Below are 17,317 nucleotides of genomic sequence, written 5' to 3' on the forward strand. Positions count from 1 at the left end.
GCTGCATGTCATCACTCCTTTGGGTCCTCAAAGTCGGCTGCGACGAAATTTTTGGGGGCATTAAAATGCCTAATTTCAGATAAGGCAGATGTAAATCAGTGTCCGTACAAAATGTTACATTTGTAATACAAGTGAATGTGCACGAAAGACTCGCAAAACGTAGGTGTTCTTTATGCCAAAACTGAGGAAAAAACACCACCATTACGTGCCGAAAGCGATGCATGACTCGGAATGCGCAGCTTCTTGGCATATCCTCCAAGATTTGGTGCCATCTATGGCTGCTCCCGGTGCGCTGAACAATCTTGGAAGATCCTGTGCTGAGACTTGTGTCATATCTATTAACCATTAGGTGCACCACCCTGCAGATTTGCCAAGATTGCTTCACTAGTATATACTGCTAGTTTATCGTAATTATTCAAATACAAGGCGAGGTTTTTTCCCCCAGAATCCTTAGGCCCGAATCCATCCCCGCCTTATATGCACATTATGCCTTTAGGTGTGGCTTCACCGCAGTGCCAATTTTTCCTTACAGTGTAGCCTTATGATAGCGCGTGCCGCTATGCCGTGAAGCCACACTATAAGGCAAAATTCGGGCTCCAAAGAAGTCAAACTTAAAGTTAAAATCCACATATAACCAGCACTTCGCGAGTTGAAGCTCCCATCTGTCTTATTTCATGGTCGCTATTTTGCATTTTGGTGGTGTCAGTATTTCGAGGAATCCCTGCTGAGTATGAATAATGTGTCGACCACTCTGTATTGCCTTATGTTAGTGTGCATACTTAGTTTTTTTTTTCTTAGGTTCCCCAACTGATGCCCCTCACCTTATAGTCGAGTAAATGTGGTATAATCAATTTAGCCAAAATGAAATTTTGTTGCAGTTGGCACTAAAGAGGAAGACAAAATCATTTCAGAGTGGTAAAATATCCTTTCAAAACTCTATTTTTATTATTTTGGTAGAAAGAGTTGAATACTCTATTTATTTAATTATAATGTGGACTTTATAATTCCTGAAAAATGTGCTAAAAATTTAGTGAGTGTTATATTCAAGCATTAAACAAAAACTGCAGTAGTGAAAAGCTATTGTCATTGGCATTAACATTTTTTAAATCCAATCCACATGCTACTGTAGTAGCCTTTTTCCCATCTAAGTTCGCTAGGCTTCCACTGTCTGTGAGACATTAAGAATATGCGGTTATCTCAAATGCCATGGAAGGCATTGTAGATGAGATGCTCTGAGCTGTTGATAATGATAATGAGGCCTCTGAGAGCGGCAATGACTCATGCCTGGTTCACTGCAGTTTGGATGCAATAAATCAACTTTTTGCAGTTGAGAACAAATTGTAATTTCTCTCTGTGTGTCTTTTACCATGCAAAACTGGTGAGTGAATAATCAAGGGCATTCTGAAGTATGAAAATCAATACGGGTTACAGCTGAGGGCTGGTTACAAATTTCATGTATAAATCTCGGCCCTGGCACATCAGCGTGATATCAGATTTCAAAGTGTTGCCAGTGTTGCTAGGTGGGTCTTATGTCTGCTTGGGCAGGAAGGAAAGTGCCCAGAAATCTATCTTTGGCATGTCATGTTTTTGTAAGCATTGCTTGCCACCTTCGTTGCCTTTCTAGGACATGGACGATGTGACCAAGTTGCAGAAACTCCTCGACAAGCACGAACAGCGCTACCGTAAGGCCCTCCACCAGATTGCCCAGCTTCAAGCCGAGCTGGATGGCATGGCTGATAATGCTGACGGCGAAGCAGACACGGTCATGAGTGGCAAGCTCCGTGATGAGATTGCCAACCTGAAGAACAAGGTTAGTCATCAACTCGTGGCATTTTGACGCTGTTTATTCGTGTCACTGTTGAGTGCAGGGCTGATACACATTAACGGCGTTAAAATTTTAACTTAACGAATGTTGCATAATTGGAAAAATTAGGCATGGTAAACCAAATTAGGTGTGCTTCCACTTAACCAAGCTATACCACTGGCTTCCTCTTGCTCAATTTCAGCACAGAAGTGTAATTTCGTGGTGGGTGCAATACCAGGTCTTGGTGCATTACCTACCTACGTTGTCGGGAATAAATCAAGAGGCACGGTGTTGTCTGCCACAGTGCCAGACAAAAAAAATTTTGCAGAGGTATCGAAATTCTAGCAACTCACAAATCAAAGACAATGAAGCTGTATTGGGGACTTCTCACACCCTTCGGAAATCCTAGGGGCCTGCTTGCCACTGACTGCCTAATAGTGAGAAAGACCGCAAATCATGATAGCAACGTCAGAGACAGCTCTGAATGGCTGCCAGTACAGTTATTAGACATCTCGGCACTTGTATTGTGATTGGGGATTGCGCGCGCATACCGTAATTAAGGAACACATACGAAGTTCCGTGACAGTGGCCCCTTTACATTCCTAATATGCCTCATTGCAATATTTTGCGAATGCTTTACCGCATTAACTGCTCTATGCCACATTTTCTTCTGATATGATGCTTGTGCAAGCTCCGTCACTTGCTATAGGAAACTGTACCTGTCATCTACTCGCATGTTCTTCCAAATATATTCTATCTTTTGTCGGAAGCCTCACCAGCTTCCCTTTAAAAGGACAATACTGAGCAGGGGTTGGCTGGTTCGGTGCTTGTACGAACTACTCTGGCATACTAACAGTTCTGGCGCACCAAATCTATGGAAATCTGCAAGGTGGAGGACATTTCACGAAAGAAAATTTGTCAGTAGCACAAACCTACAAAGAAAACCCAAATTTGTTTGCCTTGTAGCTAAGCATATGGTCCTGGGAGCCTGGCCTCAACTCTCATCAGCCCAGAAAGACGCATGAGCTCTTCTGCAGTATTTGTAGGTGACACACTTTATTGCCCGACCATAGATGCGCTCCGCTTCGTCTCAATGAATGCGTCTGTTCAATCCTAAACTCTTTTCTTCCCTTCTGTGTTTCACTCTGCCATTCCCCTCCCCACGTGAAGGGTAGCACACTGGACATAGTCTAGTTAGCCTCCCTGATTTTCTTTCCTTCCTTCTCTCTCGGACAGGAGTTTCTCAGAGAGAAGGTTTTGCTATTGAACAATTCATGTGGATCCAGTGGTCAAACCCAGGACCAATGCGCCCGGCCCCCTGACCCGGACACGCTTCCTGTTTAGCTTCATGCTACTGTCGAGTGGATGACAATTTTTCCCTTTATGAAATTTCCCCCACTTTGCAGATTTACGCGGAACTAATTTGCCATATTCAGTGTTCTTATGCTTCGAGCTGTCAAGTTAATTCGGCTTTGCACCGTAATCTTGTAGCCTCCTGGAGCAGTATTCTCAAGTGCTCACTTTCGGAGATTTAATCACTTTCACATGACTCGGTGCCGGACACTTCATAGTTTACAGCTGACAGTAAGATTGGCACAGTGCCATGAAAACTCGGGCCACGGACGCATTGGTGTAATCAACGCACACATGTCCTGAGTCGTGCCAAATCTCATGAAAGTGATCGTATCCCCGAAAGTGATCGCTCGCCGACACCGCCCCTGGTTAACTCAAATGAGAATGAATGTTCTGGAATGGCATTAGTCCCGGGTTGGATACCGGACCACCGCAAATTTTTCTTCAGCTGCGAAGCTTTTTTTCTGAGAAAGCTGTGTGGGCTCACATTGTGGCTTTGTGCTACTGTTGGGTGGATGGCAAAAAATTTTTTTCAGCATACAGCTTCGTGAATTCGGGCCCTGCTTGTCCTGATGTGATGGGAATCTGTTGTTGGACTATCTGACCGAATGAGGCATGCTTTGTGGTCTGTCTCTTGTGCAGGTTCACGACTATGAACAAATCATGGCAGAAATTAAGGAGGACTTGAGCGTCGTCAGCGAGTTCACCGATGAAACACGCAGCAGGCTTGGTGCTGCACAGGTCAGTTTTCGTCATTACGAGAAAGGCTTGATTTAGATGGAAGTACACCATCTATCGAAAAGGTTGTTACAGATTGACACAATATTTATTAGAAGCATTCGTTTTTAAGCTTCTTTTATTAGTTTCTGATGTCACGACTTGAGTGTGCTTCGACGATACTGAAATGATGCCACCTAATATGCTCTAAATCACTTGTCATGAGCTCTTCATTGCTGATACCGTCCAACCTTTTTCCGTTTTGTGTCTGCGATACAAATTTTAAGCACATTCACTGCAGTGTGGGTGATGGGTCGGTCACCCACACACTCCTGTGCTACTTGTGCAGGGCGTTTCTACTGCTTACAGTTTAAGCAAGTGAAGTCTGTGCTAGAAATTAAAGGAGTGGAAAAGTTCTTGCTTCAGATTTGACGTGTTGTGGCACGTCAAATCAAGGTAGCTTGAAGATGTTTCAAAGGAGCACAACTCCCTGGTGACTCGCAGGTGGCTCACAACGCGCCAGGAGAATATGACAAGCGATCCACTCGTGGGTCATCACGCAGAGGAATCGAGATTTCAAAAAGTGGTACCGTAGCGAATGTGTTAATGATGACAGGCTGGCAGGTATGACAATGCCAAACAAAGAAGCGGTATGTTTGGTTGTGGTTTTTCTGCATACTTTAGTTCAACTCGCTGGATAAATTGATCAGTTCCATTGGTCCTCGCAAGTTTGAATTAACGAAGGTTGACTGCATATCATTGCTGGTTATGGAGTGCACCGTAGGAGTACAGTGAAGCATCATGTGGTTCGCATAAAATTTTGCTGTAGTGCTGCTCTTGGAGTTATATTTGGCGAGAAGGCATGTGTCCAATGTGTGTACCCCTCCCTTTGCCCCCAGGAGGAGCTTCTGGCAGTTTCTGAAGATCTAGCGCAACTGTATCACCACGTCTGCACTGTGAACGGCGAGACTCCGAGCCGTGTTGTTCTAGATCATGCAAAAGGTTCTCGGCCTGCTGAGGAAGGAGAAACTCCGGGTGAGTTGTCTGCTAAACGATGTACTGTATGTGTTTGTGCTACAGTAGAACCCCGCTGTTACGTTTTTCACGGGACCGTAAAAAAAAAACGTAAGAGCCGGGAAACGCAAGAGCCAGGAAACAGGAAAAATTGAGAAATGGGAGTAGTGTTGAACTGCACACAATATTATTTTAATTCTTACATGTGACAAAAAGTAGTTTCGCCCGACAGCCGAAGTATCGATTGCGATGAGCTATACAAAGTAATAATAGTAGTCTTATCGTCCGTATAAACTTGTAAACATTCACTTATTAACTAATTAACAAAAATGGTGTCAGCGCCCACAGGCAAACATGAACACATCATACTCGATGAGCGCGGACACGCGCAGTTAAGCGCCGCTGCAGAAGCGAGCGAAGTTACCTTCGTGCTGTTGTCTATCGCTTCAGTGCAAACTGAGCGCCGAGAACATGCAGCATGCACAAAGCTACGAGCCGCCGACGCACCTACACTGCGTAGACTCAGCCCCCGCGCAGATCGCTTTCAAGATACGGCTCGCGCGACTGACCGACCGCCGCCGCGCAGTATGATGCCAGAGCACAACGCTGCCTGCTATCCCTCCCCCCTCGCTGGTGCGCAACGGAAGGAGGCGCGCTTCCTCCCTGCTTTTCTTTCTTTCGCGTGCGAGATGCGGTCTTTGGCTCCCCTCGCACGCTTTCACTCGCACATGAAGCTTACGGCGCCGCTGCATGTGCGAGTGCGAGGGGAGCCGACAACCGCGTCTCACGCGCGAAAGAAAGCATACGGCGTGCGGCGACGGCGTTATCGCCCTTGGACTTTATACGGAACATCTATGAGCCAAAACCAATTTTAGGGCCGCAACGCGTCATAGACACCATCTTTAGATAGCAAATGCGGATCTCAAAGGCCATACTTTTGCTGGCGGAAACCGAAAATACGTAATAAGTGTCGCCCCCGGCACTTTAGGCGGCCAATGCCATCGTCAAACAACCAAGCCAAGCAACATGAAAAGTCAAAATGGCCGCTCGGGCCGGCGCGCTGTGGCAGTTCGCAACTATGATGCGGGAACGGTTCTACAGTTGCGACGTAACAGCGGGGTTACCAATGCATTGGGTTCTATGGGAGCTGTTCCGGGACCGGCTGAAAACGACTTAACAGCCGGGAAAACGCAGCACCCGGGAACGTAACAGCGGGGTTCTACTGTATAAGGCCCGCAGTTGTCTGCTAAAGGATGTACTGCATTTGCTCGTGTAAGGCTTGCAAGTTTTTTCCTTATTTTTACCGGATGCAGGCCTTACATGAGTCAGGCTTTATGGCTACTCACGGAAGCTTTGAACTGCACTCGGACTGCTAAGCAAGTGAATGCAACCACTGGCGGCAGTCTATGAGCACATTTAAGCCGGCGACCTATTTTTCGGACATGGGCTAGTGGCATCTTGTAGTGGCTTGCGGGAATTAACCAGCACGAAAGTATGAGCGCACCTTTCTTCCAAATTTTCAAACTCCAAAGTTAACCCTTTGCGGTCCGATGTCGGGCAGAGCCCGATGTCTATGCGCAACAACGGACCACTACGGCCGACAAGGGGGTTCAGTGTTACGGTTTTTCTCACTGCGATTCGTGCGCATTCTTTGTATACACGATGCGCCATCTCTTGAGGGATAAATAAACTTTGTTTGTTGAAGTTTACTTCTCTTTGCACTAGGGTGCAGCACAATGTTCAGCACGGCTTCTGGATACCAGAGCGTTCTCACTTGCGCGAGGAACAGCACGTTCGCGTGTGTTTTGCGGTGGTGCATTTAGTGAAAGCTTCTAGGGGTTTCCATTGTCAATAGCTTTATTTTGAGGTGCACACAGCTGCAGAATCATGGTGAGAAAGAACAGCGACACCTGCAGTACCGCCGCAACCTCATCCTACAACTGGTGGGTGACGTGAGGGCTAGAGCCAAAAAGCGAGGCCCGTCTGCGCGGACGGAGTGCGAGGAAAGGCTACATGGGAGGAGCCATTTCATCTACAAGCTCTCAAGCCAAAGCAGCAAGGACTGTGCCGCTTGTAGCGATTGAACAACAAACGGAGGCAAGAGGGACACTGTGTTTTTCTGCAAAACCTGTAGTAACAACCCTGGCCTGCACCCAGGAAAATGCTTCGAGCGGTATCACACGCTGCTCAAATATCGGTAGAGGAGTTGCCTGCAGAATGCAAGAGAAAAAATAAATACTGTATTTACACGATTGTAGGTCGACTCGAATGTAGGTCGACCCCCCCAAAATTGCATGTCTCAAAAAAAATTGTGTGTGTGTGTGTGGGGGGGGGGGGGGGGAGAAAAACCACGCGAGTGCATTTCACACAAGGGAAATTTATTGATGGGGTTGCTAAGACTACTCATCGTCACTAGAGTTGACCTCACTGGTACTGCTGCCATCAAGCTGCTGCGGTCCCACAGCACGTTGTCATCAAAAGTGAGTCCACACTTCGCGAACGACCGCACCACGACATCGCGCGTTACAGCCCCCCACGCAGAGAGGACCCACCCGCGCGCTGAAGCCGCCACTGCCGCACCACACGTTCACTGACTCCAGACTATCCTCAACATGGAGGATAGCAGCCCGTTTGAACGCTGCTGAGAATGAGCGCTGAAAGTTCTTGGCACTCATGACAGGCGCGACGATTCAGCACAACAGCAGAAGTGACAGATGCGCGCGGCCGTCGAAAACAATCGTATCTCAAAGAAAAGCTCTTCCGCCAACTACTAATACCCCCAAACGACGGCTCTTCCGCCAGCTACCAATACCCCCCAAACGGCGGCTCTTCCGCCATCTACCAATACCCCCTAAACGGCTGCTCTTCCATGATCGATGCTCCCACAAGAGCCATGCGCTCGTGGTGCGGGCAATCAAAATGTATGCAATACAGTGAATTATTACGCTACGCTTCTACCGTAACCATAAAAACGTAGGTGCAAAGTTGTAACCACGCCGTAGCGCCCCTGATTTCTCATTTCTCTTGCCGTTACTAGCGGTACATGGTTCGGTTTCGATTCTAAGTCGACCCCCCAACATTGGATTGCCAAATTTGAAAAAATGGGTCGACCTACAATCGTGTAAATACGGTATCCTGTGAGTTTTTCTTATACAGTTGGTGGTTTTCCTGGCAAACTGGCAAAATAGTTTTGGACCAGAACAGCTGGAAAGTGGGTAAAAGTTTCGGACCGCAAAGGGTTAAGGTGCGGGCTTTACACAAGGGCATTGCACGAGTAAATACAGTAGAATGTGTTCTTTATATTCATATAAGCAGCATAGAGTGTAAAGGTGGTCCACACAACCGTCTTGGGTTTTCCTTACATTTCCCCATGATTGATTTGTGTTTAAATAAGCAATGCGTAGAAGGAAGTTGCCTGGGGCATTTAAAACAGCTGTGTCGGTGAGTAAAACATTGCTCCCTTCCTTCGATTCACTGCTGTGTCATCCGCCATTCCATGTGGTGGATTGCTGGATAATAATGACACAGCCCTCACTTGATCATGTGGGAAAGAGGCCAGGTCAGCTCCTGTGAACCTCAATGATGTAGGTTACTTATCTTATGTGTGACTGGTTCCTACCATGCTACGACACGGTTTGCAACCATGCAGAGTCCTCTTAACATTAGAACCAGGGAAGGCATACCCGAAACTTGACATTCAGTTGCTCCCAGAGCAATTGGAGGAGCCATGTGATCAAAATCCGATCCTGGCTTAAAGCTGAAAATACCTCGAAGCGCTCTGCTATAGAACCAGGTGAATGTGTTACCGAGCGTTCGATTTCAACCAGCTGAATATAAATTGCCTCCAGAGAGCGCCTTATGTGCTTGAAAGTGACCAGTCAGATGTACCATTAAATGAGTTAGGGAGCATATATAATGCCTAAGCATTGTTGTGTGCCATTCAGCAAATCTAGCTCAGAAGATTTGGAAATTTTTATGTTATGAGCTGCTCTCTGAAGAAACCCTTAGAGGATGTTTTGCTGCTGAACATATTGCCATAAGGCGATGCTAGGGGCAGCGAAGGTCCAGGGCAGTCGCCTGCTCACTTCATTCTACAGTACCTGATCACAGAGTTCAAATTAAACGAAAGATCCTGTTGACAAATGCAGTGCCGTCCCGAATTCCACTGTGACCAGGTTACAAAGAACCAGGTGTCCTCAAACATTGATTTCTGAGTGGCAAACAGATGTGATCCAATACGCTAAGAGAGCCGCAGGCAGTGCAGATCTGCCAACAGGAGCTACAGCTTCCGGGTTCTCCCACAGAATGCCTGCAGAAGGCGACTGCCCTGTGGACGGGACTGTGGTTAACTTGCAATGGGCTCATGGGCAATGAAATCTGTTTAAAACGAACAGTCCGTCATTGCTTCTTTTTTAAGTGTTGCCATTCTATGCTGCCCGTCATCACGTTTTTGATATGTATTAGAAAAAATGTGCATTATTCTTCGTATATTTGTTATTAACAATTCAATGCATCTATGGCAGAATGTAGTGTCTGTAATATGGAGACAAATAATTCGAGTGCCTAAATTTACAAAATTAGCGGCCCATAGTCATCCACTGAGTGGCTACATGGCTTTTTCCCAGCCCGATCACTAGCGCCATAAACGGTTCTGTGAAAGGTAATGGAACTACGGGACCTTTGGCTCCAGGTGGAAGAGCACTCACGGCAGGTCACTGCAAGGAAGATTGAGTCGCCATGGTGGAAACCCGTTTTTTCTTTCTTTTTTTTTTTTTTGTAGATTTAGCCTTTCTTTGCCTGTGCTATGTATTCTTTGTAATTTTGACTCAGTGCATTATCGAATTACACATTGCTTTTTGCATATTTCTTTGCCTTGGAAAGGAAAGAGAAACTGTGCATAGCTGTTTCTGTATTTATGCTGTCTCTAAGTTTAGCTGTCAAAAGTATGAAAATGACAAGATTGTCACCTGCTGTGCCATTTCATTTTTGTGCAGTGGCCACCGAGGACACTCCCTCTTCAGAGAAGCCACCATCCGACAGCTCTCCGATCGAAAAGCTGAAAACCGAACTCTTTCGTCAGGCTCTGCTCCGCGAGAACGCTGTCGACCCATCGCAGTGTGCAACGCTCAGCGAGACACTTCGTGACCAAGTGCGGCACTTACGTGTCGCCGTGGAAACAACCATGGAGATGGGACGCAGTCGCGCGCCCCCAATCGGCGACGGTATGGCCGGCACTGCCGAGGAGGAAGAACTCCAGGAGCAGGTCATCAAGCTCAAGTCACTCCTGTCGACGAAGCGGGAACAAATTGCAACCCTTCGTGCCGTGCTCAAGGCCAACAAGCGGACCGCCGAGGTGGCCCTCACCAACCTCAAGTCCAAGTACGAAACTGAGAAGGCAGTTGTCAGCGAGACCATGACAAAGCTCCGGCACGAGCTCAAGTCTCTCAAAGAGGACGCCGCGACGTTCGCTTCGTTGCGCGCCATGTTTGCGGCACGGTGTGAAGAATATGTGGCTCAGCTCGACGACCTCCAGAGGCAGCTTGCAGCTGCTGAGGACGAGCGCAAGACCCTCAACTCGCTGCTTCGCATGGCGATCCACCAGAAGCTGGCGTTGACGCAGAGGCTTGAAGACATGGAGATGGACCGGGAGCGATCGCACATGCGAAGGCACACGGGCACGCCACGCCGAGGCCCCTCGCAGCAGAGCGGTTCGGCACAGCAGCAGCAACAGCAAAGAGGCAGTCCCCACCACTCTTCGTTGCCATTCTTCGGTTATGGTGGCAGTCACCAGCGTAGGGACTACTGAATGCAAGAAGCTGCAGCACGGCCGACAGGCGAGTCAAGCTGCAGGGTCGACGCAGTGATTGGTCAGGCATGAGGCTGCGCCATGAATACTGCATTGATGAATCACAGCACGGCTGAACGACCCTTTTGCTTCCAGACACATTTTGACGACAGCTGGCGCCATGGCTATCGATCAGCTGCTGTGAATACACTTCTGCTTCTTCCAGACACGTCTTGCTGACGACTGGCCGTGGCTGTTGACCGGCTGTTATGAAGACATGAAAGGGAATACCTGTTACGTATGGTTTTCTTTACCATGGCAGCTGGTGCTGCTCTTTCTGGAGATGTCTTGCAGGAACATGACGCAAACTTGCAGAAGTCTGGCCGTAATCACCAGCCACCATCAAGGCAATGGGCAGCTGAAATGAATTTTATACCGTAACAGAAGCAGCAGACGTGGCCACTGTAGGGCGCTCCGAGGAGGTGCAGTCATGGCCGCCGACTACATTTCCCATCGGGACAATGGCGGCATCTTCTGTCCCGAGTGTGGTCGTTAACGGTGACTACTCAAGAGCGCTTGTGACGACGAAAGGAAATTCACAACTTCCGAGAGGCTGTACCAGTGTTGTCTGGTGAAGCTTGGTGCTCCCCCTGTCATCCCGAAGATGCGTGTCATAGTTTGATGAAAACTGAACTACGATAAAATTGACGTTCACATCAGCATTCGCATGTGAGCGCAGAGTGGGCAGGACAGACCTGTTGGTACCTCTTTCGTGCCCTTCCGTCGGCCTGGTTGAAAGAGTGCAAGCAAAAAATAGATTTTCTTCTTACCCTCGTCCAGCCAGCGGTCATGATAAGTCCCTTCAAGATGCGTGACCGGTTTCACTCTGAAAGAGGAAGCACCTTGCCCCGGTACCTTTAATCTTGTCATTGAGCCAGTCCTCGACAGTTTATACTGTGCAGAAATCAAAGCGTGCTGGCCGCTTTGAAGCAGGTGGCTTTCATTTTAACCAGTGAAGCTGAATTTCACGCCACGTTTTAAGCAGCTATTTTTCACTCGTGCAGCAGCTGAGAACAGTGTTTTTGCTGTTGCATCCGGATATTGCCACAAGCAGCGAAACGTCCACAGGGCCAACATTTCTCTCGAAACTGAGTTCGGGCTTTTTCGACATTGTGTCAACTGGCTGGCCAGCCGGCTAAGCAACTTGGACACTTTTTTGGCATGTTACACCGCCCACTGCTGTTGCTGTTAATAGGCTGTATCATATGTGTCTGCTTCGTGTCAAAAAAACTTGTGAAATGCGTGGTGGGTTGGTACTTAAAGGGTGTCGTATATTTGACAAATGCAGGAAATATAGGGAAGTGGCTATGGCTTATTGTGTGGTGAGTTTTTTTTTTTTTTTTTTCAGGCATTCTAGTTTATGGTGAAACGAATGTGTCATGTCAATGAGGCAGTTCTGGCTGTGCAGTATTTTCAAACATGGATAACAGGGAGCACTTAAATGTCAGAGTGCAGAACTCCCCTCTGACTCCATTTTATTCCAGCAGAGAACATATGACCTAAAAAAAAAGTGTGCATGTCAGCGGCATAGAGGACGTTGACAGAAAAGCGTTTTGTTTAGTCGTTCCACAATGTGGAATGGAGTGCATTCCAATCAAGGGAAGAAGTTGGGGGGTGCCCAAGGCCAATGCCAAAGTGGTATTTAAGAGTGCGTGCTAATTGTGCTAATGTAGTTAAATATTCCGTTTTATATTTACATAGATAGCATGTTTTATCGTCATCGTCCAGTTTTATATGCAAGTTCATGTGTTTGAAAATGAGCGTCCGTCTTGGCACTTTTTGGTTAGGTTATTTCCTGTTTTTGTTGTGGGGACTAGCCTGTGCTGCCTGCATATCTGTAATGGGCAGTAGTTTATACACCATCCCCTAGTAATAATTTCTCTAGTGACTTACCGGCATTACGTGGTGGCAGCTTTCATGCTACAGAAGATTGTACAGTAGTTTTTGCCCGTTTATTTCTTTGCATACATTTGCACTAGCAGTAGCTTAGCTGTGCTAGTTAAGAGTTTATGGAGAAGATGCATTTTTTGTGCAGTGTGAAGGTGTTTTATATTTGTTTTTAGCTCTGCTCACAAGCACATTTTGTTAATTTTAGTGCTGTAAAAAAAAAAAAGTGATGCCCTCTCGGCTAATATTGTAACCATTTTATCATAGGTTACCCTACCCATTTGCCTCTAATGAACTGTTTGAAAACAATATGTGCAACATGTAATATGTGTTTGACACGTAGGGCAATGCAATGCTTTCACAATTCCGCTCAGTTGAAGCAAGTTATACCTCTTGTTACGTGCTTGGCATTTCCTGTTGTATGCAGTGCGCTTTAGTTTGATCATGTGAGCTGGAATTGAGGGACAAGATTGAACATCTTTTCTAAGGGTGGCATCTTGTTTTCAACGATCTGCTACTGTGTTCGCATGGTTTCTTTTCAATATGGTTCCTTCCTTGATTCATGGCTGCTCTGATCAGCTCAGCTCTGCTAGCCTAGTACCAAAATAAATTTGACCGATGCCAACCGGAATGACAGCGTGAATGTGTGCTGTGCGTGTAGTGGAATTTAATATTGAAGTGCCTAACTACTGACTGTGCCTTCCCATGTCCGACCCCCATTTGAGTTTGTACAACTCGTTTCTCCCCAAGGCTTGAATGATGTGCAAGTTGCATGTTTGTAGAACGGCAGTGCTACTTGTTGTAAAAGAAAAAAAAAAAAAAAATTACTGCTTCCCAAGGATTTTGCGGTTTTGTTTTTGGGCACATGTCGGCAGTGCTTTGTCTTGTGCTGTGCCCTTCTTGTTGAGAATGTGAAGAAAGGAAGCCGTCTGGAGTTGCCGTCCTGCCGTGGTGTTTTCTTTTTCGCAGGGCCTACTACAAGTTTTGTCCAAATGTATTGTTTTCGTGTCACCGTCTCTTGGACTCTTCTCGAGAAGCTGCTTGCTATGGAGTGGTGTGTTTATTTATATTTTATGCAAAATAAAAACTACAAGGTGCTTGTTGTGAGGTGACATTCGGATGCATGATGTGTGACCGCAATGAAACATACGGCTGGTGACACAAGGTGACACATACGACTTCAAACAGTACCAGCATAAAGAGTTTGTCCATTTCAATGTGCACTCTTTCTGGTACACCAGCGACTTCTATGAATGACAGTGTGCTAAAAATAACCTGATGTGTACTAGAAGTTCGCAAACCTTGCAGCCCCATGTATTATCAGTATAAATTCAAACGAACAATTCTGAAATAACTACAGGGTTGCTGTAAAAAGTTCACTTGCACTATTCCATGCTTAGAAAGTGGTTACAGAACAATTAGGCGCCACACAGCCATGTAATTTCGCGTATCAGGCGTCCTGATCGGTTCTGTCCTGTTTGCGTTTCGATTTAAGCTTATACTCGACAGTTAACTTGGCGCTCTGTTGGCATATTGAGCGTTCAGACGTTACAACACTTCATAAGTGCGTTTCGCTGAGACTACGTACCCGCTTGAATATAAGCGCGAGATGGTCATGATCTACAGCGTAACAGCACCGACGTGACAAGGTCGGCATTTTGACCAATAAAGTAAGTGTGCGATCATTTATTCACACACGTGCGCACGCAGAAATAAACGTAAAGCATTCACATCATTCACATCCGATGAGAAAACAACTTGCTATGCATGATGAACTCGGCTGCCCGCATCAGCCTTCGTGTTGCACAAACGGGTTGGGAATGGATTCCATGCCGTCCACTGGACAGATCACAACCACCGCCGTCCCGCGGCACACGACGAGTCCAAGCGTCCGCGTGTCGTCAGTGAGCTTGTACGGGTCGTCGGGGTCTCGCAGGAACTCGGTGGCATTGTCGATGACCAAGTTCAACAGCGGGTCGTAACCCTTGAGGATGCCGGTGGCTTCGCGACCGCCCTGGAACTTGACGCGAATGGCTTTGTCCAGGTACTTGGAGAGGTCGACGATGCTCTCTTTCCGCTTCTTCTCCTTCTCCCCGGTGTTGGCCGCCGCCGCCGACATGATTGGCAGCACACAAATTCCACTTGACTTTGACCCTTCGCCGTGAACGTGACCGGCACGGCAGATTTCTTTCGGCGCACGCTGCGTCAAAAACGGTACGCGTGCGGAACGCAACCCCAACGTTGGCGGCAAAGCTAGTAAACGAACACAGTTCAACAGTTGCACCGTTGCACCGCAGCACATCTTGCTACACATCGCAAACGATGCAAGCGCCATTTGTGAGCTAATAGTGAAGTTATTATTTGGTTTTTAAGTGGTTTTTAATGTCAAATATTAAGATAAATTAATTATAAGCAAGACAAACAGGCAACAAAACAGTACGTAAGCTGTAATTGCTGATTGAATTGGACTACGTTAGATGTACAGCCGCATGCGCAAAGTGCAAACAAAATCAAATACTTAATGAACATTTTTTTATATTTTGAAACTGAACAGACTAAATTTTATTATGTTTTATATTTATGTTTATCTTTTACTAGCGTTCAGCTGCAGAGCACGACTAGAGTACAGTGTACCTTTTCTGTGTGGCTTTGGGCTGGCTGGATTCCGAGATCTTATCGTAGCCAACAGAGTCTAGACCACGGTGGTCTAGACGTAGTCACGGTTACGGTGGCGTATCACTACAGTGCCTAGGAGTATATTCTAAGCACCTTAGTATCACGGTGGTCGTTGTGCAGCGTTCTTATTCTATGGTGCAGCGTAGAATAGGGTGCATTTTCATGGTGAGGCGGGGTTGTCATGGTTTTCATATATTTGTGCGTGCTTTTTGTGCCTCTTCGTGACGTCTAGTTCGACCGGCGACGAAGAGCGTCTTTCACCAAATACAAGCGGCGTTCGACAATGTCAAAGCCAAGACCAAGACGCCAGTACAAGAGCCGTTCATGTTTCGTGCCGCTGTGTACGAGCGGATACCGAAATAACAGAAACCGTGTCTCGATGTTCTGCGCCCCACTGGACCCCGCGCGGCTTTTGGAGTGGGAGAAGAGGATCAGGAGAGCGGACAGAAGGCTGACACCGGCAGCTTCGGTATGTGAAAGACACTTTGAAGACAGTTGTATCGAGCGCTCGTTCAAGATAGTCATCAACGGCGTGGTAAACGAGATCGCCAGAGAGCTACCCCGCCTGAAGCCGGATGCCGTCCCCACTATTTTCGAGGATTACCCTGCACACCCCGTTCCTAAACAAAACAAGAGGAAGGCGATAAGCTATTGTGAACAAGAGGCAGCGCATGATCTGAACAAACAGGACGGTGAAACCAAGGCTGCCGAATCGTGCTTTACCATCGACGAAGAGTCGGAGAGCCGCGACAACTTCTGTTTTTCGGGCGAATCAGCGGGATCTGCGGAAAGTGAGGACGAGGAGTACCACAGTTCCAGAGAGGAAGAGGCGGACACCACTTGTGACAACCCGAACGGAAACGGGTGTACGCGCACGTCTCCTAACTGTCGCACAGGTCACGCGTTCGATGACATTCAGATTCCAGCAACTTGGACGAGGGTGCCTTGTCTGTCAGAAGGCAGCCTAGCCTACGCCTGTTGCGAAATGCAAGAAAGTACTTTTTCACATCTGTTTCTAGAGCGTATGGTTGTATTTGGAGCAGCCTTGCCTGATCAAGCCCCTGTCACTGCTACTGTTTACTTGAGGGGCAGGGAAAGTTTCAAGGAAATTCTCACAACACGGTGCGAAGCAGAGGAATTTATCAAAGATATCGATGCAGTGTCCTTATGCGAAGGCTGTGGCGTGAAGCCAACTTCGACCAAGTACACATCGTACAGGGAGATGTATTTTGCAGAGAAGTGCCTCATAATTGCTGGTTCGAAAGGTGAATCATGCGAGCGTTGCAAACATGTGCAAAAGCTTGAACAAAGGAAAATGTGCAAGGTAAAAAATAACAAACGTTCCAATCGGCGCCCAGAAACATAAAAATGTTCATCACACTTTTGCCCCAAAGTTGACTGACTCACAGATGCACACTCACCAGTGTCTTGAAAAGACTGACATAAAACACCAAAGTGACTAGACATGCTAGCAAAAAGAATGCAGTCATTTCTCATGAGAAGCAGCTTCTAAAGAACTGCTTGCTAGCTGTCAAAAGAAAATCAATAAAGGTGTGAAGTGTGACAAGGCAGGGGTTGTACAATGCTTGATGTTGAGAATCCCTAGGCATTATGAGCACATTGGACAAGAAGGTATAACGTTTCTTCCAAATGGACATGCCTGGAAAAGTACCTTCGTAAAGGTGGTTTAGACCTAAACCCCATCCTCGCCATTCCGTGAAATGACAAAAACCACAAACATGCTTATCTGCCATTGAGGTCTCATTGTCGATAAGACAATGATAAGGCTGTTCAAGCAGCTTAATGTGAAGCCATCAGGTGGGTTTCTAAAGTTCATGCACAATTATCATTATAAACAGCTGGCTAGGTTTACCTTGAGTCTCAAATTGCCCATCATTTGTTCTTTGTGATTCAGGTTACATCACAGATCTTGTGGATCTGGGTATGATACAAAATCGCATTCTTGCAGACCATAGAACAATTGCATGAGTCTTCCACGGCTAAGTTGGTTCTTAATTAGT

General features: G+C 46.8%; 2 protein-coding genes across 2 annotated transcripts in view; one reads left to right on the forward strand and one right to left on the reverse strand.

Annotated features, from left to right (window-relative positions):
- LOC119465746 (protein bicaudal D) overlaps positions 1-13,732 on the forward strand; it is a 40,786-nt gene extending 27,054 nt beyond the window's left edge. Inside the window, exons 8-11 of the mRNA XM_037726212.2 lie at positions 1,625-1,810; positions 3,800-3,898; positions 4,774-4,909; positions 9,883-13,732. Coding sequence (XP_037582140.1) covers positions 1,625-1,810; positions 3,800-3,898; positions 4,774-4,909; positions 9,883-10,694 — 1,233 coding nt within the window. The 3' untranslated portion in view covers positions 10,695-13,732. The remainder of the gene's footprint in view (positions 1-1,624; positions 1,811-3,799; positions 3,899-4,773; positions 4,910-9,882) is intronic.
- On the reverse strand, positions 13,585-14,899 carry LOC119465747 (U6 snRNA-associated Sm-like protein LSm7). The gene has a single exon (XM_037726213.2). It carries the CDS (start codon positions 14,737-14,739, stop codon positions 14,410-14,412), a length of 330 nt encoding a protein of 109 aa, XP_037582141.1. The 5' UTR covers positions 14,740-14,899; the 3' UTR covers positions 13,585-14,409.
- Between the last annotated feature and the right edge of the window lie 2,418 nt (positions 14,900-17,317).

Source organism: Dermacentor silvarum, chromosome 10, assembly GCF_013339745.2.
Source record: "Dermacentor silvarum isolate Dsil-2018 chromosome 10, BIME_Dsil_1.4, whole genome shotgun sequence".
In the NCBI taxonomy this organism is placed as follows: Eukaryota; Metazoa; Arthropoda; class Arachnida; order Ixodida; family Ixodidae; genus Dermacentor; species Dermacentor silvarum.